Source organism: Lipotes vexillifer, unplaced genomic scaffold, assembly GCF_000442215.2.
Source record: "Lipotes vexillifer unplaced genomic scaffold, Lipotes_vexillifer_v1.1 scaffold232, whole genome shotgun sequence".
NCBI lineage: Eukaryota > Metazoa > Chordata > Mammalia > Artiodactyla > Lipotidae > Lipotes > Lipotes vexillifer.
In genome coordinates, this window is record NW_006793997.1 from 1,339,094 (window position 1) to 1,363,412 (window position 24,319).

The 24,319-nt window shown below is 41.6% G+C and overlaps 3 protein-coding genes across 4 annotated transcripts in view; all 3 read left to right on the forward strand.

Moving 5' to 3' along the window:
- The window catches only part of SMG1 (SMG1 nonsense mediated mRNA decay associated PI3K related kinase), a 94,906-nt gene extending 93,625 nt beyond the window's left edge, over positions 1-1,281 (forward strand). The window contains exon 63 of one of the 2 annotated variants that reach the window (XM_007466932.1): positions 494-1,281. In XM_007466932.1, the coding sequence (XP_007466994.1) occupies positions 494-571 (78 nt within the window). In that variant the 3' untranslated portion in view covers positions 572-1,281. The remainder of the gene's footprint in view (positions 1-493) is intronic. The other variant, XM_007466933.1, reaches the window with a different exon arrangement.
- Positions 1,282-7,557: 6,276 nt separating this feature from the next.
- Positions 7,558-14,552, forward strand: ARL6IP1 (ARL6 interacting reticulophagy regulator 1). Its single transcript, XM_007466934.1, has 6 exons — positions 7,558-7,642; positions 9,839-9,972; positions 10,410-10,529; positions 12,885-13,002; positions 13,589-13,673; positions 14,114-14,552. The coding sequence occupies exons 1-6, from the start codon at positions 7,607-7,609 to the stop codon at positions 14,230-14,232; spliced, it is 612 nt and encodes a 203-aa protein (XP_007466996.1). The 5' UTR covers positions 7,558-7,606; the 3' UTR covers positions 14,233-14,552.
- Positions 14,553-19,157: 4,605 nt separating this feature from the next.
- On the forward strand, positions 19,158-24,049 carry RPS15A (ribosomal protein S15a). The gene is made up of 4 exons (XM_007466935.1): positions 19,158-19,175; positions 20,255-20,392; positions 20,880-20,959; positions 23,855-24,049. The coding sequence occupies exons 2-4, from the start codon at positions 20,260-20,262 to the stop codon at positions 24,032-24,034; spliced, it is 393 nt and encodes a 130-aa protein (XP_007466997.1). The 5' UTR covers positions 19,158-19,175; positions 20,255-20,259; the 3' UTR covers positions 24,035-24,049.
- Positions 24,050-24,319: the final 270 nt, after the last annotated feature.

Genomic DNA, 24,319 nt, shown 5'->3' on the forward strand with positions numbered 1-24,319 from the left:
CCCTGGTAGTCCATTGGTTAAGGGTCTGTGCTTCCACTGCAGGGGGCGTGGGTTGGATCCCTGGTTGGGGAACTAAGATCCCACATGCTGCACAGTGTGCCCCCCCCCCCCAAAAAAAAAAAGAATCAATAGATATTTGCTGAGTACCAATCTGTTTGAGAATCTGCTGGGCACTTTTTAATGCACCTAAGCATTTGCCCAGTGAATTCCCATGTTTAATCCCAAGGGTGCCTGTGGGGTCAGTGGTGCTCTCTTTTCATCTAAGGATTCATAAGGCTCAAAGGGGATTGTGACTTTCCCAAGACACACATTTGTAAGTTATGGAATTATGAAGGAAGCTCAGATTACTTAATTTCTCTTCCCACCATGACAGCTACACATCTTTGGGTAATTAATTTGGGAACTTACTCCTAAACAGTTCATATAACTCATATATGAGCCATGTTCTTTCAAGTTTTAAATGGCTTTAATTCTATCCTGCCTATTTTTACAGGTTGACTATGTCATTAAGGAAGCAACTAATCTAGATAACTTGGCTCAGCTGTATGAAGGTTGGACAGCCTGGGTATGAATGGCAAGACAGTAGATGAGTCTGGTTAAGCGAGGTCAGACATCCACCAGAATCAACTCAGCCTCAGGCATCCAAAGCCACACCACAGTCGGTGGTGATGCAACTGGGGGCTTATTCTGAGGAAACCTAGGAAATCTCGGTGCGCTAGGAAGTGAATCCTGCAGGACAGCTGCACTCAGGGATACGCCCAACACCATGGCCTGCAACCCCAGGGTCAAGGGTGAAAGAAAGAAAGCTCACCGCCTGAACACGGAGATTGTCTTTCTGCCACAGAACAGCTGCAAACGTGTCAGGAGGTTAGCTGCAGAAAGAAAACGGGATGCCGCGGAGCACAGAGTGATTTGGAACTCCATTCCACCTGACCCTGTGTGTACAATCCAGGAAAAATCAAACCCCGCTCAGAAACAGAGAAAACTGGGGCCGCGACACAGCCAAGGAAGATTTGATGCATTCAGATTCTTGCATAACACTTGTTGCTTGGCAACAGTACTGGTTGGGTTGACCAGTAAGTACAAAAAGGCTATGCGATATGAATTTCAGAAATGGACTGAAGAAGGAGAGCTATGTAACAGATAACACTACATTGGAAGAACTTCTGAAATGAAGGGAAAAAACCCACCCCATCCTCCTCCTCCCCAGCCCCCACCATCTGCCCATCCCCCTTTACTTGATCTAGTAGATTAGCCATCTTTCACATTCACTTTTATTTCAGTCCTTATACTTCATATTCTTCCATCTCAATGCTGTTAACAACTTATATTTGGAGTGATAAACAGAAATTTTTCCAAAACCACCAGTAACGTGGAAAATGCAAGGATTGTTTAAAGGTCTGGTGATCACATACAAAATGTAATTCTGATTATTTAAGTCATTTCTGTGATTCTATCATGTACAGTTTCCAGAATTGTCACTGTGCATTCACAAGTAATGAATCTAACAGACATTTGATTTCATGTACACTCCCCTTCGCTTATAGTGTACATTTTTGGGAGGTCATTCAAATTTTCCCTCTTCTGTGATTGCTGTAGTTTCTTTCATAGAAAGTAGCCAATCCAATGTAATCTTTTACCTTTTTAAAAACCAGGATAGAGTACCTATTAGAGTTTTACATTGTTGATGACAGATTAACAATAAAGTGATGTTCTGGTGGAGGTAGAGTGAAATGTTTTTTTAATTCAATTTTCTCATTTGGTACTTTTAATTTACAATTTACAAGGTGTAAATTAAAAGTGCTTTAGTTTACCTGGCATTTTAGGACATATACATGAAACATCAGCAAAAGTGAGAACCACCAACATCTTTTACTAAGTTCAGTTATTAGTGTGTGAAGTGCTTTACTTTTTCCACAATTTTAAGTTTCCTATTCAGTAGTGAATTCATGATCAAGGTTTCCTTAAATTTAGCATTGCATTTCAGTACTGACTGACTGTGTAAGCTCAATTGTTGATCCAAAATAAAAATCCAGACTAGAATAGGATTCCTAAAGTCACGTATCAACACAGAGTAGAACATGATTAAAATCTGGATTGAGTACATTTTTCCTGCATTTTAGAGATTAGCACTGTGATCACTTTCTAGTTGCCAGTCTTCACAAACTTGAAAGGTATTAAGGAAAAATTCCACATAGCTCTGGCCTTTCCTGTATCCTCATTGCCACGTTAATATATAATCTTTAAATACTCGTGGGAAAATGCATTTCAGTATCAGTGCTCTTCTAATACTTTGACAGGTATTACAAGAAAGGTGGTATCTTTGAATACCCCCATGTGTCTAATAGCAAGTTAAGGAACCTAGTGCATCAAATTTTATTTTCTTCATTCATCTTGAACCTTATTTTCACAATCAAAACAACCTATCTGGAATAATAATGCCATATTGTGTTTTGCACACTGCTTTATTTCCTAGAGGCTATTGCACTCATCACTTGATTACCTCTACTCTCTCTCAAGATTAAACAGTCTTTCAACAACATTCTTTGTCACAAGGAAAAACTTTTATCACAGTGATAAAACAAGTTCACACTAGTTTGTCCCTATAGGTAGTATTCAGAAATTGCTTCTTCTTTGGTAAAGAAGATAAATGAAATAGGTTAATTTTATTGCCTGTGAATTTCAGGCTTCAGAGGTACCTGGCACCTTATCCTAGTGAAAACAAAACAGCTTTACATAAAAAACATGTGTCTCTGCTAAATTGTCCATCACTTTTACTTTAAAATGGTCCCTCAGAGAATAGTGTGGCATATACATGTTTGGTTGTAGGGCAGATAGGAATAACTGGTGACTTCAAAGCTTGCTCTTCACTGCACTCTGGACAACAAGACCCCCAGTATGTACAGTTTGGCTTCTTCTGGGAAGTCATTTGGCAAGTAGCCTTATCATTTTGACCTGTTGTAAGAGAACTCAACAGTCAGATTTAATCAGAGGTACAAAGGCCTTGGTGATACAGCAGTTTGAGAAGACAGGGATATATTTTGGTGATTATCTTGTAAAATAATGTAAAGTTCAGAGTGCTGTGGTTATGAAGTCATGCATTTTTGATGATACAAAAAATAACCTGTGGAAAACCAGGGGTCTGCTTCTCTCTTTCTCTCCCTCCTTCTCTCTCACCCTCTCCTTCCCCTTCCCCTTCCTCTTGCTCTCTCTCCCTCCTGCCCCACCCCCTTCCCCTGTCTCTCTTGTGCTCTCTCTCTCTCTCTTTTTCCCTCTCTAAGATTCAGGGGGTACAGAATAACTTATGACCCTTGGAAACTGAAGTTTATCTTAAGTGTTTTGCTGTCTTTAATTTTCTAGAATTGCCTGAGTTTTAGTTGATTTATCTGTAAAGCTGTGGAGGCTTAGTAGTTTATGGTGCTGTCTGTATTTCTCTTTTACTCTGTTTCTTTGGTGTGTCTTGCAGTATTTCATTATTTCTGGTCGTGAATTCTTCACATAGTTTGCTAGATAGTTATTAAGATTCTTTTGTGTCTGACACTTGTGAGTTTGAGATATGTGAGGTTTCTGTGTGAGAACTGAGAATCAAGCTCTTGATCTGCTTCCCTAAATTGCTTTCTTAGAGCCCAAACCCCAGGTTCAGGGTGAGGGTTTATAATACAAAGAACTTCCATCACTTCTGCCCTTAACACTTGCCTCTATTACCTGAACTTAGTATGTAGTGTTCTTTATATTGTCCAGTGTTTGATGTTATCTGCATTGTTTTTGTTTTTAACTGTGGTTGTTCTGATGTGTGAAATTTAAGGAAAGAGCCATTAAAAAATCCCAAGCAGGGCAATGCAAGTGCAGCCAAATATTAGAGTTGATGTGCAATCTTAGGTCCTTTTAAATTTGGGGTGATATAGGCAGTACTTTGAAAAGTCTTCCTGGCCTATTTTCCTCCACATATTTGTGATTACTCTGGGGGCTTACTTGTTTTGGCAGTACTAAAATCAAAGAAGCTGGTTCTTCTTTTCTCCCAATTCTTTTCATATTAAAGAAAGCATCTACAATTAGCCTTGTTAGCTTCTGTTCGTATACATCAAAAATCAGTGAACGCTTTTCTGTTAGCACATTTAAATACCTTTGTTTTACATAAAACCAGATAAATATGAAAACCAATGACCTTCCATTCTGTATCTTGAGATTGTAAAATGCCAGTAATTTAGAGCTAGGACTTTCTCCCTCCCCTTAAATCTAGGAGGTAGACTATGTTAATGGTAAGAGTCACTTAAAGAAGTGACAGATTTTTTCATTATTTGGGTTGTATTAGAAATATTCCTTCTATGGGGAAGAACTAGCATTATAAATTTTCCAAACACTGGGGAAGGAAATTCACTGTATTAGGAACCCGGAAGGGTTTATTGCACTTTTCCTGCTTTTTTTTATGCCTGGGTAAGAGTATCACCATCTCTTATTTACAAAAGGGCAAATGGACTCCAATTGAGAGAAGCTTTATAGGTTCAAGAGTTAGTTGTACAACATGAACCATTCAGTCTCTTGCTTTCCATGGGAATTTGGGCTTACTAGGGAAGCTGTTGTGCTAATGCAAAAGTGTCATACAATTAGCTCGGCTTTTGAAGATGATAAACTTAAGGAATTGAATGTTGTTCTGAAATGCAGACTTGCAGAATGTTTTTATGTCTTTCGAAGCAGCTTTTTTTGTTGTTTTTTTTGACCCAAGTTTCAGCTCCTGTTTGAAGTTCCTGTGTCAATTATTTTTTGGTTTAAATTTTCCTTATATTTCCACCTGTGATGTCAATGGCAACATCACACTTCACTTGTTAATTTACCCTTATTATGTAGAGCAAATTGAGTTGAACTGAATCTTCCTTGTTCTAGTAACACTGTATAAATAGAGTGGCTTCTCTGTACAAAAGGTTGTAATGCCTCCTGATGGTTATAATTTTGTGATTGTATTTAAGGTTAAAAGTTGAATAAATCACACCAGCTTCCTGAAAGTGTTCATAATGCAACTTTTGGAAAACAAAAATACATGGCCTACTTTGTGCATATTTGCATTAACATGGCAAAGATTGTATGAAATACCTGTTTTTCAAAAAAATAAAGTGTTAAAAGATGTAGGATTTAAGCTCTGAATTTGTTGAAGCAGTTTCCAGAAAACTTAATTTGGGAATATGGGGAGCTTTTTTTTCAAGGCTAATTATTAATACCTACAAAAGTTTAAAAACTTGATTCTAAAAAATGTATTTTACACTCTGTTCTAGTAGTATTTTTGAATAGCAGTAGAAATTTTACTTCAATGGGAAAGTTCTTAGTATTAAGGCACAATTTATTAAGCTTAATTTTGTATTTCTTTAAAAACTCCTGTAGAATATTATTGACATGTATATTCCCTGGTGTATGAAAGCTCTGAAGGAAAACAATGTCCAGCTTGTTTTAATATCTGGAAATCAGATTGCATTTGTTGCTGCTAGATTATGTTAGGATTTATGTTAACTGTTTAGCCACCTGATATATTTCAAAAGTTCACATCCTGCCTTTGTAATACCCCCCCAAAAAAAAGAAAGCTACACTAAGCATGGGTATTTTTTTTTTTTTTAAATAGGGCAATTGGAAGCTTAGTTAAGGAACTTATAGAAGTGATCCTAGGCTGTTAAATTGCAAATCATTCTGGGCAAATGTTCCTTGAGTAACAAATACTCTGTGGAGAACCCATGCTATTTGAAAGCCATTTCTTCAGGTTTTTTTTCACCTATCCCAATTTCACAAGCTGGTGTTGAAAAGTCTTTCTTCTGAAGTTGTACATAGGGAACTTGGGTGAAAACCAGGCACATTCTGTAGCAAAAACTGATTTCCCAAAATACACGGGGCAGTTTTTAAAGTCTAATAACCCCACACCCTGTCCTTTGGAAGAGGGTGTTGCTGTGCCTGTGGCGAGATCTCGCGCTCAGCACTCCGTATATGCACTCACTGTGTGGCTGCCGACTGACTGGGACCTTTTGATTTCCTTTGGAATAGGTAGCGGAGGGCCTGCTCCTCAGAGGTCACAACTTTCAAATCTCCCAAAATGGGCTGTCCAACTGGCTGCATTTTACCTACATAACCTGTTTTTCCCCAACATTCCCTGAAGTGGCATTTTATTGAAGAGTCAGTCCCCTTTCCTTGCAAAGGCTTTTTTTTTACCCCCCTGAACTGTTTGTACCTGAACAGATGCTTTATTTCTTTTCAAATTTCCATGGCAAATTTCACACCTTTTAATGAAATTCACAGTGCTCCGGTCCCCCTGGTTTTCTTAGGGGCAGCATGTGTTGGCTCACATTTCTTTATGTCTTCCCTGAAATCTTATGAACCCGGTAGTAATTTAAGGAATGCTTTTAAAATAAACTCGATGGCATAATATCAATGACTATAAAAGGGTAAAAGGCTGGAAGTTAAAAGCTACGGTAAGTTTTCCTGAAAGACATCTAACCAGGTTAACATTGGCATTATTTTGTTTGTATTGAGTAATGAAAAGTGTTAACGCATTTTGAAATCCTGGAGAGAAATATGTAGAATTCTCTCACATAGTTCATCTAATTCTTAAATTGCAATAAATTCCACTCTTATGAGAGGGTTTACATCTTTCCTTAGCATGACCTTAATAAGAAAGGATCTGTCAAAACCAGTTCCTTTTTGGAGGGGGAGCTCGTAGTTTAAGTGAAGTGCCCCACAAAGAATTTCCCCAAAGAACCCATGAAAATAAGCCAGTTTTATAAGTCGGTGCATTTTTCACAAGTTCTTAAACTATGCCCAGATTTCCACACCCTCTCCGCCGCCCCCGCCCCTCCACCAAACTAAGGCCTTACTCCCATTAGGTAGGGAAGGAAAAATCGCAGAAAATCTACATAAATGGCCCCTTTCACCTGTACTCAAAACCTCCTGAGATGGGCACGAGTCCGCGAGTCACATATCTGGGTCTAAGCTGCTTAGCGGCCTGGCTAGGGCTGCCAGAGCAGGTATTAGAAGAAAGGCGGGCTGACCAGGGCCACAGCCAGGGTCAAGGCCACCGTCTGGGTCGGGAAGAAGATCCCAGCCAGCCTCCTTAATCACAATGCGTTTAGCGTCACATGCCCATCTCTGCCCTCCGCCTGATATTGGGTGGCATATTTCCTTGACTAAATTCCAGAGAGGTACCTTAGCTGCTTTGAGGTCCCCCAGAAGAGTCCGAGAGCCACCATGGCGGCCCACCCTGAGGATACTAAGGCCATACCAGGCCCCGGCCAGGGGCAGTTGACCGATTCCGAAAGGCCTGGGCGGGGCGTAGCAATCTCCTGGGTGCTGATTGGTTATTCCGTGTCCCCGCCCCCTCGGCCCCGGCGTAGTCTCCCTCTCCTTTGATCTGGGTTTCAAGACAAGCGCTGAGCAGCGGTTGGTCCGGTCCGCTTAAGCGTGATCTCGAGTTGCCCAATGAGGAGCGAGCTTCGCGGGTTCTGTCGGGAAAGGCAGCTGGCCTATATAAACGACCTGCTGGGCGTGCCCTTTCGCTAGGGTTGTCGTGAGTGCCTCTGAGGGAGGCTGGCTTTTGGGGGCGTTTTGCGCTCGCTGAGGGGGCACCTCGGGAACAATGGCGGAAGGAGATAATCGCAGCGCCAACTTGCTGGTGAGTACCAGCTCCTCGTCGCGAGGGAACCGAGCGGGGCCTCCGGACTTCGGTGCGCTGCGGCCTCGTTCCTATCACCCGCCGCGGGCCCGGCCCTCCTCTCCGTTCCCAGGTGCAGGCGACGACGTCTGCCCTTTGGGCTTCTTGGGTAACCTCTGCTTGGCGGTCACTAGTCGTGTCGACTCCTAACACCCCCTGGGGAAGGTGCACGACGGGGCGAGGAGGGCGCGTGATCATTCACCGCGAATAGGGGTTGAGGAGGAAGCGGGAGAAGGGGGGCTGTGACCAGCCTGGGGTGCAGTCCTTGGCAGAGGGCCGCGAGGGGCTCGTCGAGCGCTTTTGCGGCCCAGACCCCAGCTGTATCTGGGTTTCCCCGTCTTTAATCTTAACCAGGATGTCCGTTCGCCCTTTTCCTCTAATACTTGGGCAGGGGTGGAGAGTCAAAGGGCTGCTGCCGAGAATTTCTTTTAGAGCTGGCACAGCTTTAAAGCGGCAGGGAGGCTGCAAGCTCGCCGCTGGGAACTGGAGGTAGGATCCAGCTGGAGGGACAGTGGCAGGTTCTGGCGTTTGTCTGGAACGTGTAAGTCTGGGCGAGGGTGGGGGGGTGTCCCAGGACGATTTTAGAGTAAGCAGGGGTCGGAGGGAACTGCAGTAAGGTTGTATCACAGGCAGACAGTTTTAACCTCAGCACGAGTCCCCCCGCAGGATATAGGTAAAAACGAGAGAAATCCGTCCATCTTCTCAGTTGCCTTTCCCCAGGAAAAGGCATGCTACTCACCACCAGAACAACAGTGAATAGAGAAACCAAATAATTTAATTTTGACTTTTGATTTTCCAAGAGCTCAGGTGCTAACGAATTAAGTGACTTTGCGGGGCAGTTTTGATTGTGCGTGATTTTCATTTTGCATTGGTTTTTAGATATGCATGACCTCTGCCCCCTTACATGCACACCCCCCGGCTTTTCTATGGTTAGCCTAGTGAGCCCCAGCCAGGTTCCTTTTAAGAGTTGATCGTTGCCCAAGTTCACCCAGCTATTGAAACAACAGATCCTGGCCTGGAGCTCGGCTGCTCTTTCCACAGAGCAGTGTGACTTAATTTAAGGAGAACAAGGCCTTTGGCCTTGGATTTGCTGGATTCAGATCTGTAAACCTCTGTGTATCTCAGTTTCCACATTTGTAAAATGAGGATAGTAATGACACCTTCCTTTCAGCTGGTTGGGAGGAGTAATTAAAGTATAAGCATATAATATATTCAGCAGAGTTTCTGCCACATGGTAATCTCTTATTTAACTATGTTAAGCACGGTATATAAAGTCAGAGACATTGAGGTCACCTAAGTGTCAGTGTGGCACAGATAACATCTTTATCAAGATTAAGCTGCCCTGTCTCCTGTCATTTGCATGTTTCCCTGTGGTAACAGTTATAAGGACACATGGGTTTCCTGTTCCAAGTTTTTTTTCTCTACCAAAATCAGCTTAAGGGCTTTTTGCCCCATTAGCTCATCTGAGAAGTCTACTTGTAGCTGATGGTCAAATTTAAAGTCTAACCAAAATGTCCTGATAAGTGTAAGAAGCATTTTATTGAGATATATTGGGCTTAATATGCCTTTTATAATTTTGTAAAAGCACAGTAGTTTTCCTTAATTGTGCAGATGATGCTAACATCTAAATGATTTCATGCACAAAGAGCTATTTTGGAAATTGAATGCTGTTCAGGAAGAGGCTTTCCTAATGGATTCAGAAGTAGGGGGCTAAATCAATGAAATGACAAAACACCAGACCAGTTGTAACTACCTGAAATGAGAAACTTTAAGTGATCCAATTTTATACTCAGGGTGCTGCCACTTAGTAGTGCATGGCTTTGGGAAAGTCCATTCTGAGCTCGCTTTCTTTAATTGTAAAATGGCTCTGATTATCCCTATCTTAAGAGGTCTATAAGGATTATGTTACATAATGCATGTAAAAGAGTAGCCCAGTGCTTGGACTTGGAAAGTGACCATTAAATGATATATTTTTTTCCCCATTGATTTCTGTCTTTGGTTTCAAAATTGCGTTTTTCTGAGAAACTAATTTGTTTAAGATAGTGATTTGTAGGAGCTGTTTTACATACCTGGTGCCTTAGAAGAATTTAACTCTCTAGGAGCCACAGAAATGTTGAGATTAGTAGAATGATCGCTTTAAATGTTACTCATATGTAGGCTGCGGAGACTGCAAATCTGGAAGAGCAGCTGCAAGGATGGGGAGAAGTGATGCTGATGGCAGATAAAGTCCTCCGATGGGAAAGAGCCTGGTTTCCACCTGCCATCATGGGTGTGGTTTCTTTGGTGTTTCTGTAAGTGAGCTATTAAATTTCTGTAGATTGTGCTTGTAACTACTCATAAGGGCTCAGGTTCCATTTATGGAAGTGCCTGAATCTGTAAAGAATGCCTTTGCTTAGAGCGGTTTGCCTAGTTTTCAGAATTTGTAGTACTTTGTAAACTCAGTAATCAAGGCAGTTGAATAAATGTGTGGCTTACACTTTTTGGTCTTAGGACCCTTTACACTCCTAAAAAATGTTGAGGACCCCAAAGAGCCTTTGCTCTTCATGTTTACATTAACCGTTACAGCTGTGATGTCATGAAGCCTCCAGAAAACTACTTGTGAGAAAATTAGAATAAAAAAAGGCAAATAACATCTTTGAGAACCAGAGGACTAGGAGAATAAACATCTTCAGCTAGGACTAATGAGGTCTATGTTTTTCTAACCTTTATTAATTTTTTTTTTAAACAGGACTATCTACTATCTAGATCCATCCGTTCTGTCGGGTGTTTCCTGTTTTGTTATGTTTTTGTGCTTGGCAGACTACCTTGTTCCCATTCTAGCGCCTAGAATTTTTGGCTCCAATAAATGGTAGGTGGCATAATGATGTGGCAGTCTAATTTCTGAGAAGTTACTGCACCAGGTAGCTATGACTAGCGTGTTGTAATTAAGCACAGAGAATTGTCTTAACCATCAGGTGGCTAGGGGTTAGATTTATCATTTGATGTAAAGAATTTCTTATCACAAACTTCCAGTACTTATATCTCCATAGTTCTTTTATACTCTAGCATTTATTTTGACTTTTTTTTCTTCCTAGACCTTTTTATTGAAGTGAGGCTTTTTTAGGTAATGTTTTATCAAGGATTGCAGACCTCATAATGGGCTTTCCATAAAAGTAGTATGTCTACTTTTACATTTTTTCCATTGATATTTAAGATATTATAATATTAATTTCACCAATTACTTTTGAATGAATATGAAAACAGTAACGTAGATTTTTTTTTTTGCCTGTTCATTTAGCAACTATTTATTGAATGTCTACTTTTCTATTAGGCAGACTCTTCTGGGTGCTGTGAAATATTTTGACTTTTAAGATTCATCTTGGGACTTCCCTGGTGGTCCAGTGGTTAAGACTTCACCTTCCAGTGCAGGGGGTGCGTGATCGATCCCTGGTCGGGAGCTAATGCCTCCTGGCCAAAACATAAAACAGAAGCAATATTGTGACAAATTCAATAAAGACTTAAAAAAAAAAAAAAGAAAAAGATTGATCTTGTGTTTCACGTTGAGACCTTGAGGTAGTGCAGTGGAGGTTAGCAAAAGTGCTTTAGAATATGTTCAAGCTGTATATATAAGTGGGTTGTTGATTGCATTTATACCACTCTGAATGAGTTCCCAAGATAAGTGGCTGTGGATCCTGTTAAAGTATTTTTTAACTTCCTTCTGGAATGTTGCATTTCTCTTTTGATCCAAATAGTGAGCAAAACTAGATATAGGAATGGATTTTTTTCTCCTAGCTGCTATTCTCCCTTGGTTGTTTATTTTAATTTGATTGGTAGTCTACTTGTGCCTGTAGTTTTTCGTTCTCCTGATAATAGCAAATTATAAAATGATTCTATAAAAATAAGAATTTTAAATGTAGGGTTTGCTTAAGTTATGGGATAATTAAGCATTTTTGTATTGAAATAAAGATGTTTCTGCCATAGCACAATGGTTAGTGTTAGCAAATGTGCTTTGAATTGTTTTTCATTGTGCTGCTGTTTGGGGGGCAAGTTTGTAACTATGCAATGTAACAATTTAACAGAATCGACCTCAGACCCTGACTTTATTAGCCAGATAACATTCTAATCTGCTAATTCATAACTCCTGGAGAAAAATTTTCAGAAGTAAGCTCTTGAAGTTTCGTGGTAATCAGTATGTGGCTCAGTCTTACCTACAGAGCGATTTTGTTTTTTGACCTTTATGAAGAAGGAAGAACACTGTTGCCTAATGGGCAGCATACAAGGTCTGATTATTTATAAGAAGTTCCAAGGCTCAGTAGAAGCCCTTCTACTGTATCTGTCACTGCAGATTTATAGGGACAAGGACTAGAGGAGAGAAAGCAACACATCTCCAGCATAGGGCTTTTTATAGCGGCCATTATGTCTGTATAGCAAAGACAGTACAAAGGCGAAATTTCTTTAAAAAATCAGAACCCAAGATACACTATAAACTACAAAGGGCTTTTTGAAGGATCTTTTTGTATTCTTACTGCTGTTTTGTTTGTGATTATATTTTCCCTCAATGGGACTAAATGTATAAGGAATTTGGATTTGAGCTCTTTGTGGCTGCCTAGGCCTCAAATGTATGAAGCCCAGTGGAGGGTATTGTGCTTTGAATGCTAGTAGTTATTATCTTACTGACGAGTGCTTAAATATAACTGTTTGGTTGAAACTTCACATCTTCCTCAAGGACTCTGATGGGTCACCACCCAGGATTCATTGGGATCTGCAAAATAATATAGGAATAGAGAAGTTAATTCATACTGATTTCTGCATGGCTCATAGTAGTCATGAGGTTTTTGTTACTATCGTTGACCAAATTTGGCTTTAGAACCATAGATAGCCATTACTTTGTACACACACGTGTGTCTTTATGTTAAAACTTATTCCTGTGCTATGAAAGGAGTCTTTTTTGCTATGCTGAGCAGCTTGTGGGATATAGTTCTCTGGCCAGGTTTTGAACCCAGGCCCTCTTCAGTGAGAGCACAGAGTCCTAACCACTGGACCACCAGGGAATTCCCAAAAGGAGTCTTAATGGTTTAAGAACTTTTTCTATGAGATAATGGTGAATCATTGTTGTTTTTATTTAGATTTTCTTTAGAAGATAGTTTCTGAAATTTGAGAGGATGGTGTATTTCTGTTTACTGTTAAGATTTGCCTATAGTAAAAGGGAAGATTCTTTTCCTAGGACCACTGAGCAACAGCAGAGATTCCATGAAATTTGCAGCAATCTAGTAAAAACTCGACGCAGAGCTGTGGGTTGGTGGAAACGCCTCTTTACGCTAAAGGAAGAAAAGCCAAAAATGGTACTTTTTTGGTTTTGACTTATTTAAGTAAAGCAACATTTTAAGATTGAGTCAATTTTTGCTTCATTGTAGTGTAAAGCCTTTTTGCTTTAGTTATAGTTTGATGTTTATCATTATCTGTTGGTTTAACTCCTCTGAGTACATTCATAAATATCTGTATTAAACTAAAAGTTAAAATTACATTTTGCATTCAATTTTTTATTCTTGTAGAGGTGAATTTTTTGTTTCTCTTTTATTTACTGAAATAAATGTAAAAGACATGTACTTAGGAAGCATTTGTTCTCTTTTCTCTTAGCTTCACTTGAGGTTACTATGTGAAGTTATTAATTGCAAAAGTAGTTAACTTACAAACTACTTAATTTACATACAGAATTATAGTTATTCTAGGAGAGAATGTATGTAAATTCTATAAAGGAGACCTAGGGAGTTTTCTATGGGTTTTATATAATATATAGATGCTAAATATTTTTAAAGAAAAGTGGGAATAAAAACGGAGTTATTTTCCAATCTTTGAAACAACCTCCTAAAGTTTCGCTTCTTAGTCTGTTTCTAGGAGTTGATAAATTCTTGTTATTTTCATTATTAGTACTTCATGACCATGATCATTTCTCTTGCTGCGGTTGCTTGGGTGGGACAGCAAGTCCACAACCTCCTTCTCACCTACCTGATAGGTAAGTCTTTGAGGAAAAACTGCAGGCACATCCTGGCCAGTAAAGCCTAACTGGAATTTAGTAAGCAATATGTTCCTGCTCCCTGAGTTCCAGGCAGTGATTAAGGAACTGTGTGAGTATGGAAAGATGACTAAATCCCAGGTCCTTGTTTTCAGTCAGTTTGTAGTCTTATCGGAAGTTAAGACAAAGAACTAATAACCAAGGTAGAAAGTAATGTGCAAGAGGTAAAAATAAGCAGTGTGTCTTATCTGAGGTTGGGAGGTATGAAGCAGAAGCGTCTGGGGATAAATACCAATGGAAATAATGGATTTCATGTTACTTCCTCCCATTTGAGTGTGTAATAGAGTGTGTATAGAACTACCTTCTATAAAATGTTAGAATCTTTGGGAAGTTAATTGCTGCCTTTGTAATTTTGTTTTGTTTTTGTTTTTAATTTTAAGTGACTTTCTTACTCTTGCTTCCTGGACTAAACCAACATGGAATCATTTCGAAGTACATTGGAATGGCCAAAAGAGAGATAAACAAGCTTCTCAAACAAAAAGAAAAGAAAAATGAATAATACATCTGCTTTATGCAGTGTGATTAATGGTGTATACATTGTCACTGGGGACAGTGTCTGTTATGCTGTCTGGATACTAAAATGTTACAGATGTAGCTCTTTGCTGTCCCTCGTTCTGCCCTTAGTTAGTAGAAATTCTGACTTGCCAAGTAAGGCTTTATGCCCAGTGTCTTCATGGGTGTGCCGTCATCCGCTGGCCTTATAAGGACAACTCATTCATCATTACCACTTGTCTTGGTTTTTCTCACCCAGGGTTAACTGAACTCTTACTTTTAAAATAATATAGTGGTGAACTTCATCCTTTAGTACAGTTAACAGTGGCCTGGGATAACTGTTCAAGTTGATCTTTGCTTTAGCTGGATACGAGATCGTGGTCTGTGCCTACAGGAAGTTGGCTCTACTGTCTGCTTCCACACTCTGCTTAAACAGCTGTCTGGCTTCGTGAATACAGAAACCAAGTTTACCACTTCTGATGAAGAGACCAGTTAAGATTCATTCCTCATTCTGTTTCGATACCGTGGGAGAGGAATCCTCGTGGAATAAAATGAAAGTAATTCCATGGCCTAGTATGTGTTGGCTTCTCCCTTGTGCAGAATTTAGCAATTTGTTGGAAGCATTGATCCTCCCTCCCAAATGGGTAATCTGACAGGCTTAGAACTCTTGTTCCCGTGCACTTAAACTTGAAGTTAGTACATCCTTAAGTGCTTTTTAGTAGCAGGCTTACGCAAGATGGTATTTAGGATTTTTAGCATTCTTTTGATTTCAGATTTTCAGCTAAATGAAACTAAAGTACATAATAGGTTAAGAGTCATGTCTATGACCTTCACTCCAAGACCAGCCAATAAAGAACAAAACTCATCCTGTGTTTAGTCAAGATTCATTTCAGTAGAAAATCGTACTAGTTTTTCAAGACCAGAATAAGCCTTTAAAGATAAGCCTCAAGATTCTCATTTTATGGTAACACTGGCTGCTTTTGGTCCCCATAGATGGAGTAGTTGAAATCTGTAGGAATGAACCTCTGAGGGCTGGAAATGTGACATATTTGGGAACAATTCTTAAACTGATTAACTAGCTGTAATATAGTTTTGTGAATTTATTGCACTGATGCTGTAAAACCTGGACCTTGTGGTATATCTGTTCCTAAATAAGTGTTGTTTTCTCTCCTTCAATATTGCTGTAAACAGTGGCACCCATGTAGCATATGTTTGACTTTTCTTTTTTTAATGTTTCGTATACAAACTACCGTAATTTACATGTGTTTCCTCATTGTAAATAAGCTTGTCTTCCTAGATTTTTGTGTGTATGTGTGTTCTACCAATTAACTACTTTTGCAGTTTTAATCCTGTATTATTTCTTCTACTTTGTTTTGTGTAAAAGGGGAAAAATAAAACTGGAATCCCTCCTTGTGTCCTTTCTTTATAGCTTAGCCAGTTTACATGATTGGATTTATGTACCCAATTAATGAACTACCCTGTGTGATCATTACATGCCTATAAGGTGCTCTTTAAGAATAAAATGAAATAAAAGGTTTAAATTTATCCATTCAGTAAACATCCAGGCACCACCCTAGATGGAAAAGGAGATACAATGAATAACTGATGGCCAAAGGTGATATGTGAGAGGGCCTGGTTGGAAGAATAGGCAGGGAGCCATGCAGGAGAGAGTGCCTGCCAAGGCACCTCTGTACCCTAGGGCCTAGCTCAGAATTCAGTACCTGAGCTGCTCAGTAAATAATTGGTGGGTGACTTTTGTCTGCACGTAGAATTTTTAAGAAAATAGAGCCCCAGGGCTTCCCCAGTGGCGCAGTGGTTGGGAGCCCGCCTGCTGATGCAGGGGATGCGGGTTCGTGCCCCGGTCCGGGAGGATCCCACATGGCACGGAGCAGCTGGGCCTGTGCGTCCGGAGCCTGTGCTCCGCAACGGGAGAGGCCACAACAGTGAGAGGCCCGCATACCGCAAAAAAAAAAAAAAGAGCTCCAGTTGGATATTTTATCATTAGGCCTTACTATCTATACGTAGTGGATCCTGGGAACAGATTCAATGTCAAATTAAATCTCTTTGCTCCCCCTCTCCCCAAAACGTATGGATCCTTCCTTGGAGCCTCCTGGGGGCTTGATGATGTCCAGAACAGGGAAGTCTCAACCCAGTCACCATAGGTTTCCTCCTGGTCACTGGATGCTCTGAAATGCTGGTCTTCCACATGCAGCTATGATTACTCCCCAGGCCAACTTGGCTACTCCTGTGCTAGCTCTGGCCACAGCACAGGTCCCCTTTCAACTCTTGCCTTTGCACCACCTCTGGCAGAGGTCCTATCATTTCAGAATTCACAGGATGACAAGAGGCAATTTATACATGGCCCTCCCGCTCCATTTCCACCCTTCTACCCTTTTCCCAGTTCCAACCCAACCATTCTGAGATTTCTGTCCATCTTTATATGCCCTCCTAGCTCTTAATATCTATAGGCCACACACCCTTCCTAACGTTTCAGGATCCCAAAACCCCACAAGTAATTTAGTAGCTTAGACAAGTTATAAGTGACCACTTTTTTGTTTTGATTTTTTAACCTACAGCAAAATTTGGAGACTGAGTTAAGATTGAATTTAGTTTGCTCCCTCATTTGTGAAGTGGAGATAATAGTACAGATCTCACAGGGACATTATGTAATTGCACGTGTTGTTTTGAGGATTCACTTAATCTACAGGAGGCACTTAGTGGCAGTTAGGAATTAGTAGTTGTTAGCACCCTTCACGACACAGATCAAACGGCGCTTCCTCTGTGAAAGCTTTAGCAACTTTCCAGGCCACCTCTCCGTTCTCACAGCACTTCATATTGGCATCCTATATGGCACACTGCCCAGTATTGTGCTGTTATTTAGAGATCTGTCTCTGCTAGGATCTGTGCCTCTTAAGGGCAAGAACTGACATTTTTGTCCTCTCACCTGGTACAACACATGGTAGGCACTCATTAGGTATTTCCTGAATGAAGGGATGAATGAATGAATGAAGTGTATAAAGAGATAGTGGGTGGTATTAATTTTCTATTTATGGTAAGGCTCTTGAAGGAAAGTGGATTTATTCACTTACCTTCCCACTGTTGCTAAGGCCCTCAAGGTGAGCACCACATTTTTAGTCAACAGAATGTGTTGTTAAGTGTACAGGTAACCAGTTCTTAAAGGAAATGTTCGTTAGAAAAGCAAATGTCCTTTTGTAAGTGTAAGTTACAACCAGAGATTTCTATATCCCTGAGATATTCAAACTGGGAGCTTGGTTCTCCTCAATGTTCACCTGAGATTTGAGAAGCATTGGGGATGGGGGAGGTGGGCTGTGATGCTAATCACACGCTGACTGAGCACGCAGGCTCCTGGGTTTTATGTGTCTCTTTTACCTGGATTATTTCATTTACTCTCATAGCAACTTCAACTGATTGGTGTATCATCCCCATTTTGCAAATGGGGAAACTGATTTGCCCATTCATTTATTCATCAAATACGTATCAACCGCCTACTATGTACCAGATGACTTTTCTAGAAGCTGTGGGTACAGCGGTGAACAAAACCAACCAAATCCCTGCTTACTTAATGGAGACAGACGATAAATACACTTCCAATATTTCAGGTGGTAAGTGCCATGGAGAAAAGTTAAGCAGGGCAGTGGGGTTGGGGGGAATGGGGAGAAGGTTGTATGAGTGTGTGATTGAATAGAGACCTGAGGAAAGGGAGTGGGGAGCAAGTCTTGGGATAAACGGGGGGAGGAATACTCAAGTTAAAGGGAAAAGCAAATGCAAAGGCCTTGAGGCAGAGTATGCTTGGTGTATCTGAAGAAAAGCAAGCCAGGGGCGAAAGTTGGGGAGATGATGTTCCTAGGCAACGAGGCAGGTGTGCACGTCAGGGAGGACCTTGGTTTTGGTAAGGAATTTGGATTTTACTGAGGGTGCTAGGAACCCTTGGAGAGTGCAAGGTCTGACTTAAGTTTTAAAACGATCATTGTGGCGGCCAAGTGGGAAACACAAGGAAGGGTAAGAAGGGAGGGTAAGGGTGACAGCAGAGAGGAAAGAAGTCTATGGCAGAAGTTTCAGATGTTGGGTATCTAGCCTGAGGTTACTCAGCTCCGGAGAGGGCGGAGCCAGAATTCACTCCCTCCCAGGCCGTCAGACCCCGGGCTTCAAGCCGTACCTACTGAGCATTTATTTACTACGTGCCAGACATTTTGCGAGCCCTTTGTCACCATTATCTCATCTGTTCACCTGGGATTTGAGATGGCTGAGCGTTTATTTTGAAAGCGCTTAAGAGGCTGAGCGTTTATTTTGAAACATTTGTGGCTTTCTTCCAAACTGTGTATCTCAGAACTCAAAAGCAAAGCCTGGAACTCCAGTAAATAATTTCTAATATTTAGGGAGAGTCAAAAAGGAAGTACCGATTAAAAAATATATTTTTGACTGTATGAAAAAGTAATCTATACATGTTTCAAAAAACAAAACTAAATTGTACTGGGAGAAAAGCAAGTCTTCCATCCCAGTTCCTAACGCCCTTCCCAGAGGCATTTACCGGTTTCTTGTGGGTCCTTCTAGAGATACTGTAAATACGCAAGTATCAAAATTAATTCTAAATGGTGAACAGTTACTGCAATAAAAATTTGCAAATATCTAGGCCCTTGTGTGTTTTTGACTTTTACGGATTAGATGCTAGAAGGGAGTCGAACCTGTGCTAACGCCGCACCTCCACCGGCTAGCTCCCCAGGGCCTCGCCTGGGTGTTCGACTCCATCGACTCTCTACTGCCCACCCCTGAGGAGGTTCCGCCCCTCACCCGCCTCCTCCTACTAGGCAATTCATTTTTTAATTTTTTTTGTTTTTGGCGGTCCTTTGAAAGTCTCGCGATAGCCCGACCGCTTCCCATAATTCCGTGCACTCGCCCCGCCCAACTTCTTTCCGCCATCTTTCCGTGCCGGTGAGTGTCTCTCTGAACCATCTAGTATCATCCGTCGGCTATCGGTGCCATCCTGTGGTCTAGGACTCGGCTTCGGTGCCCTGCGAGGATGCCGGAGACCTCCTGGGCCGGGGATACTATCCTTGCGGGGGTCTGGGCAGGCGGAGGGGGGAGTCCTGCCCGGCCGCCCCATGCTCTGCACTCTGGGGAGCCCGGCCTCTGGGGCGCAGGCCGCAGTCCCGGCGGGACCCGGAGCTTTCGACCGTCAGGGGGCAGTCCCGACTCTTTCGGCGGCGCCAGTGGTCGAGGCAGCTCCTTGGCTCCGAGAAGCATCGGGGAGCCGTAGCCTTGGTGAGCCGTGCAGCTTCCCATAACTTCGGCCGCGCCGGGAGCTTGGGAGACAGAGGACCCTCAGGAGGGAAAACTGGATCCTGCCTGGGGTGGCGGTTTGCTGGGAACGAACTTGGGTCGTCTGGGCTCTAGGGTTTCCCCTCAGACACTTTGTTGAGCTTGAGGAAGCAGGTTGGATCCCTATTGCTGTCATTTGAGGCATGCCTCTATCCTTAGCTTTCAAAACTATTAAAGTTCGTGCCCATTGTGATAGAGTCCATTCTGGTGCATGTGAAATGTTTCTGCTTACCAGTGTGCTACGATTGCTGTTGGTCATAATTTTAGATGGCACAAGGACGGACGTTTCATTTTAATAGTTACGGGTGTTAGGTGAGAGTTGAGTAGTATCTTTTGGGTGTTAGGACAAGGCCGACACTGAGTCAGTTGGGTTAAAGGACAATGTTAAATAGTACAGATGCTGCTGGATTCCAGAAGTTTGGAAAATATTGCTGGTGATTATCAGCTCCTGTTCTGAATAACTGACCTACCATGGCTGGTATTTTCATTTGATTAATGAAATAATCAAATGAATTATTTGATTCGACACAGTCGACATATTCCTCTGGGTATCCTGGGGAACTAGCCTGCTTAGAAATGGGGAAACTTCCTCATGATAGAGGCAGAAAGGAAAGGATGTGTTCGCAGTGGAATGGTTGGGTGCCTTTTAATGGCAATGCCAATAAAACCCCTGTTTTGTCTTCCCTGAACAGCCATAATGGTGCGCATGAATGTCCTGGCTGATGCTCTCAAGAGTATCAACAATGCCGAAAAGAGAGGCAAACGCCAGGTTCTTATTAGGCCGTGCTCCAAAGTTATCGTCAGGTTTCTCACCGTGATGATGAAGCATGGTAAGTGTCTTGCTGTTTATTATGTTTTGAGGTAAACATGTTACAGAATGGGTCCTGTAGAAGTTAACTGTTGGAGACATGTGGGGAGATGTGGGAAGATGGGGGAACAAGGTGGCAGTCATACATGGGAACTAATGCAATTGATTGGGGCTGTGGACAGGGTAGTTCTGGACAAATGATGCTGTTCAAGAAATACTGAGTAGCGTAGAACTGTTGAAAGGAGGAGAAAGTTTGGCAGCTAAAATGGCCTTTCTTTGTGTAACATTGCAGCTGCAACATGTCACTGAAAGGGCCCTGAACCTAAGAGCTCCTTGGGATGGAAAGGAGGATTGTTTTGTCTTGGGCACGAGGTAGCCTTTGGGAGTGGGAAGCTGTGAAAAGGCAAGGAGGAAATAATCCCCTTTTTAAAATTTCAGGGTGGATTGTTTTGGGTGTTGCCGCCTAAATTTTAAAAATTACTTTTAATACAGTCACTTGTGTTCTGTAGGTTATATTGGCGAATTTGAAATCATCGATGATCACAGGGCTGGGAAGATTGTTGTGAACCTCACAGGCAGGCTAAATAAGGTAAGGATTGATTATCTTCCATGTTTAAGAACCTTCAGAATGGTCTGCCAAGGCGTTCATGTTATAATTGCCCTTGTAGAATCAGATGATGTACTTGCTTTAGGTTAAAAAGATTAGGGATTGATTAAAATCGTTAATTTTTCTATATGACCTTTTACTTTGTTTGTTCTCCAGGTAGAATTGTGAGTTAACCTAGTGTTTGTGGAGTAGAAGGTATCTGAAGGGAGATGTGGGAGGGTTGGGTGAAAATGAACAACCGATGATACCGGTGTTGAATCTTGGGTGGCTCAAGGCCACTAGTCCTGACAACGTAAATAACTTTTGGTCCTTCGTCTCGCTTGGTGATTGTTGGGTATTTTGAACAGAGAGTATGGGATTCTCTAACTATTAATATTTCTGTTCTTGCTGACATAGGCTGAATGTATGTCTTTGAGGTCTCTTCTGTAGGCATAATCTACTGAATCTGTTTGATTCTTTTGACTTTGTGGTTTAACTGATTCCATGTATTTTGGGGGCAGGTATCTGTCTATAAGCAAGTTGGGGGTCTCTAAGCTGCTACCCTGCTTTCTTTGTTCAGGTTTGTAGCTTTCATACTTGCAAGGGGTCCAACAGAGTGGGGCACATGGGCCAAGAAAGTGAGTGGTTAGTGACAGGGGCCAGATTTATTGATAAGGTTATTTCCTGGACCAACAATTCCTATTTTACAAAGTTGGTTCCTTACATAGTGAATTTGCCTCTTGTGTGGATACTTAGTGTCAGATGAAAACTACTGGATTTGAAGCCTTTGAAGAATTTTTGAAGGGAATTTTGGGTCTATGTTTTGTTTTGTTCTGTTGTAGCCATTAGACTCCAATCCCACGGAAGGATTTGGATTCACTTCTCTTTCACTCTGACCCTCACAATGTTCTTGAAGTACAAGAGGGCGTGTCTTTTTTCCCCTGTTTTTAGGAGTTAGGAAGCTGAGAGCTGAGTCCTGCTCAAGGTCTCAGTAAACTGTGGAAGAGCTGGTTCCAGTATATAGTTTAAAGCTGTCCTGCAGCAGCTTTTGTTGATGTTAAAAAAGCAAAACCAAAAAAACTTAGTTGGAGAAGTGCCCTGTACCACATTTCTCTTGAACTACACATAATAGCTTGAGAAATAAGTTTGAACAGAGTATTTCCCAAATGGAACTCATTTGTGACATCCTTGTTCTGTGGTATACTAGTTTAGAAAATCCTGGCTAACAAGTAGTTGAAATCCAGGCCCTGCCACACTTAACTGTTTGAATTAGTTTTTGGTTTCTCTCAGTTGCTGTTTTCTTACTTTATAAGACATTTTTGCCTCACTTTCCTTCATGCAGGAGATAGATGTACCTTATTGTGGAAATGTAATGCAGCTGGGAAGTAAGGTAGTGTTTAAAGATTATAGATTAAGAAAATTCTTGCCTTGATTGTATCCTCTTAAGATTCATCTGCTTTGGGAGTGGATGTGCTGGAGTTCTGCTAGCTGAATGGAAGGGATTTTTGCTGCTGGAATAAAGCAAGCCTGGGTGTGGTAGTGTAGAGGCCTCAGAAAGGTCTTTCACTGTAGCTTGCTTGGGTTTTCCCTATTCCTATCCCTGTATTGCTTGCATCCAGTGTGGGATTGCCCTTGACAGTCAAGTGACATTTGTAGCTGATAAGGTGATGTTATAAAAAGAAGAACCTGGGGCTTCCCTGGTGGCGCAGTGGTTGAGAGTCCGCCTGCCGATGCAGGGGATACGGGTTCGTGCCCCGGTCTGGGAGGATCCCACGTGCCGTGGAGCGGCTGGGCCCGTGAGCCATGGCCGTTGAGCCTGCTCATCCGGAGCCTGTGCTCCGCAATGGGAGAGGCCGCAACAGTGAGAGGCCCACATACCGCAAAAAAAAAAAAAAAAGAAGAAGAACCTGAGTGGGCCTCCTGCCATGGGGCAGTTGGGCATGACAGGTCCATTTTCAGTTTTTGTGGGTTCAGATCTGTCTAGGGAAGTGTACCAGCTCCAAAGACTTCACTAAGTTCTAATCTCATAGTCTCTTCTAGTTTACAGTTAAGCATCTTGGAATCTTGAATGATTCTTAGTGGATGTGCACACACAACGTTCTGTCTGCTCCCTTAGCCCTCTGAAGGTAGTAATCCTGAGTGTTCTCACGTGATCATTTCTTGTGTGTAAACAGCAGGAGGCTTCCTGCTTTGATTTTTCTTTTTTTTTAAGTGTGCTAGTGATTTGTAGAGTTGGTGGTCTAGCAGAGGGTGGGGTCACATTTAGCTCTAATTAACTAAAGAGCCTTTTAGTCCCCTCATTTTCCACCCAGTTGGATGTAGTCATAGACCTTGTGTGAACCCACGGATAGATTCATGTAGTCTGTTAGTGGATATTTGAAATTTTATTGTGTTTTATGGTTTAGGTGTGATGGATTGTAGTGCCTTGTCTCTTAGCTCTCACTTTGGAGGATAGTTGTTGCTGTGTCATCTCTCCCCACCCAACACTGTCGTAGCATGCGGGTGGGATAACTCTTTACCTCTTTCTGCCTTCTATACATTTTGCTAGATTAGTAGGACTTGACTATAATTTATTTGTCTAAGACTTGAGTTCTTTAAAGTCTGGTCATCTGTGCTGAGGCAGCTCTGCGGGCCATAGGAATGCACACTGGTGTTGTCTTGGTGTTCTGCCTTTTCTGTTGACTTTTTCAGTAGTTTGCTTTTTCTTCCTAAGTAGGCATAGTCTTAATTAAGTGTGTTTTTCAAATGGCATTTATATCAAAGATTGTACAAAATAGTTACCCATTAAATGTTGAGTTGGTTGGTTTATATGACTATTCAGTTATAAATGCATTTTAGTGTTACTCTTTTTCTGTTATTGGTGAAGTGTGAACAGCGTTTTCTGTTATGTTTTTACAGTGTGGAGTGATCAGCCCCAGGTTTGATGTGCAACTCAAAGATCTAGAAAAATGGCAGAATAACCTGCTCCCGTCCCGTCAGTTTGGTTTCATTGTACTGACAACCTCAGCTGGCATCATGGACCATGAAGAAGCAAGACGAAAACACACAGGAGGGAAAATCCTTGGATTCTTTTTCTAGGGATGTAATACATACGTGCAATTGACTCAAGGATTAGCTCCTGTGTTGCCATACTTCATGTGTTAGGCTCTCGTTTCTGAGAGGCGTGGGAGAGCTGAGGCTGGCTGAGAGACAGCAGAATTGTGTGCCCTTTAATGTCTGCTCTTTTGGCTTAGTGCATATAGTTCATATATGTTCACTGTGAATCCCCTCCTATGGCCAGAATGACTTCTCAACCATTGGCCTCTGGGGAAACTCGATTTGAAAATCTTCCTTCTCGGTAAGAGACTTGAGTTCAAATCCTGG

Bases quoted from the DNA above. Each gene is read 5' to 3' on its own strand.
- ARL6IP1 (XM_007466934.1), top strand. From the start codon at position 7,607: ATGGCGGAAGGAGATAATCGCAGCGCCAACTTGCTG. The intron at 10,530-12,884 runs GTAGGTGGCATA...TTCTTTTCCTAG, and splicing joins ATTTTTGGCTCCAATAAATG to GACCACTGAGCAACAGCAGA. The intron at 13,674-14,113 runs GTAAGTCTTTGA...TTTAATTTTAAG, and splicing joins CCTTCTCACCTACCTGATAG to TGACTTTCTTACTCTTGCTT.
- RPS15A (XM_007466935.1), top strand. From the start codon at position 20,260: ATGGTGCGCATGAATGTCCTGGCTGATGCTCTCAAGAGTATCAACAAT. The intron at 20,393-20,879 runs GTAAGTGTCTTG...TGTGTTCTGTAG, and splicing joins CACCGTGATGATGAAGCATG to GTTATATTGGCGAATTTGAA. The intron at 20,960-23,854 runs GTAAGGATTGAT...ATGTTTTTACAG, and splicing joins TCACAGGCAGGCTAAATAAG to TGTGGAGTGATCAGCCCCAG.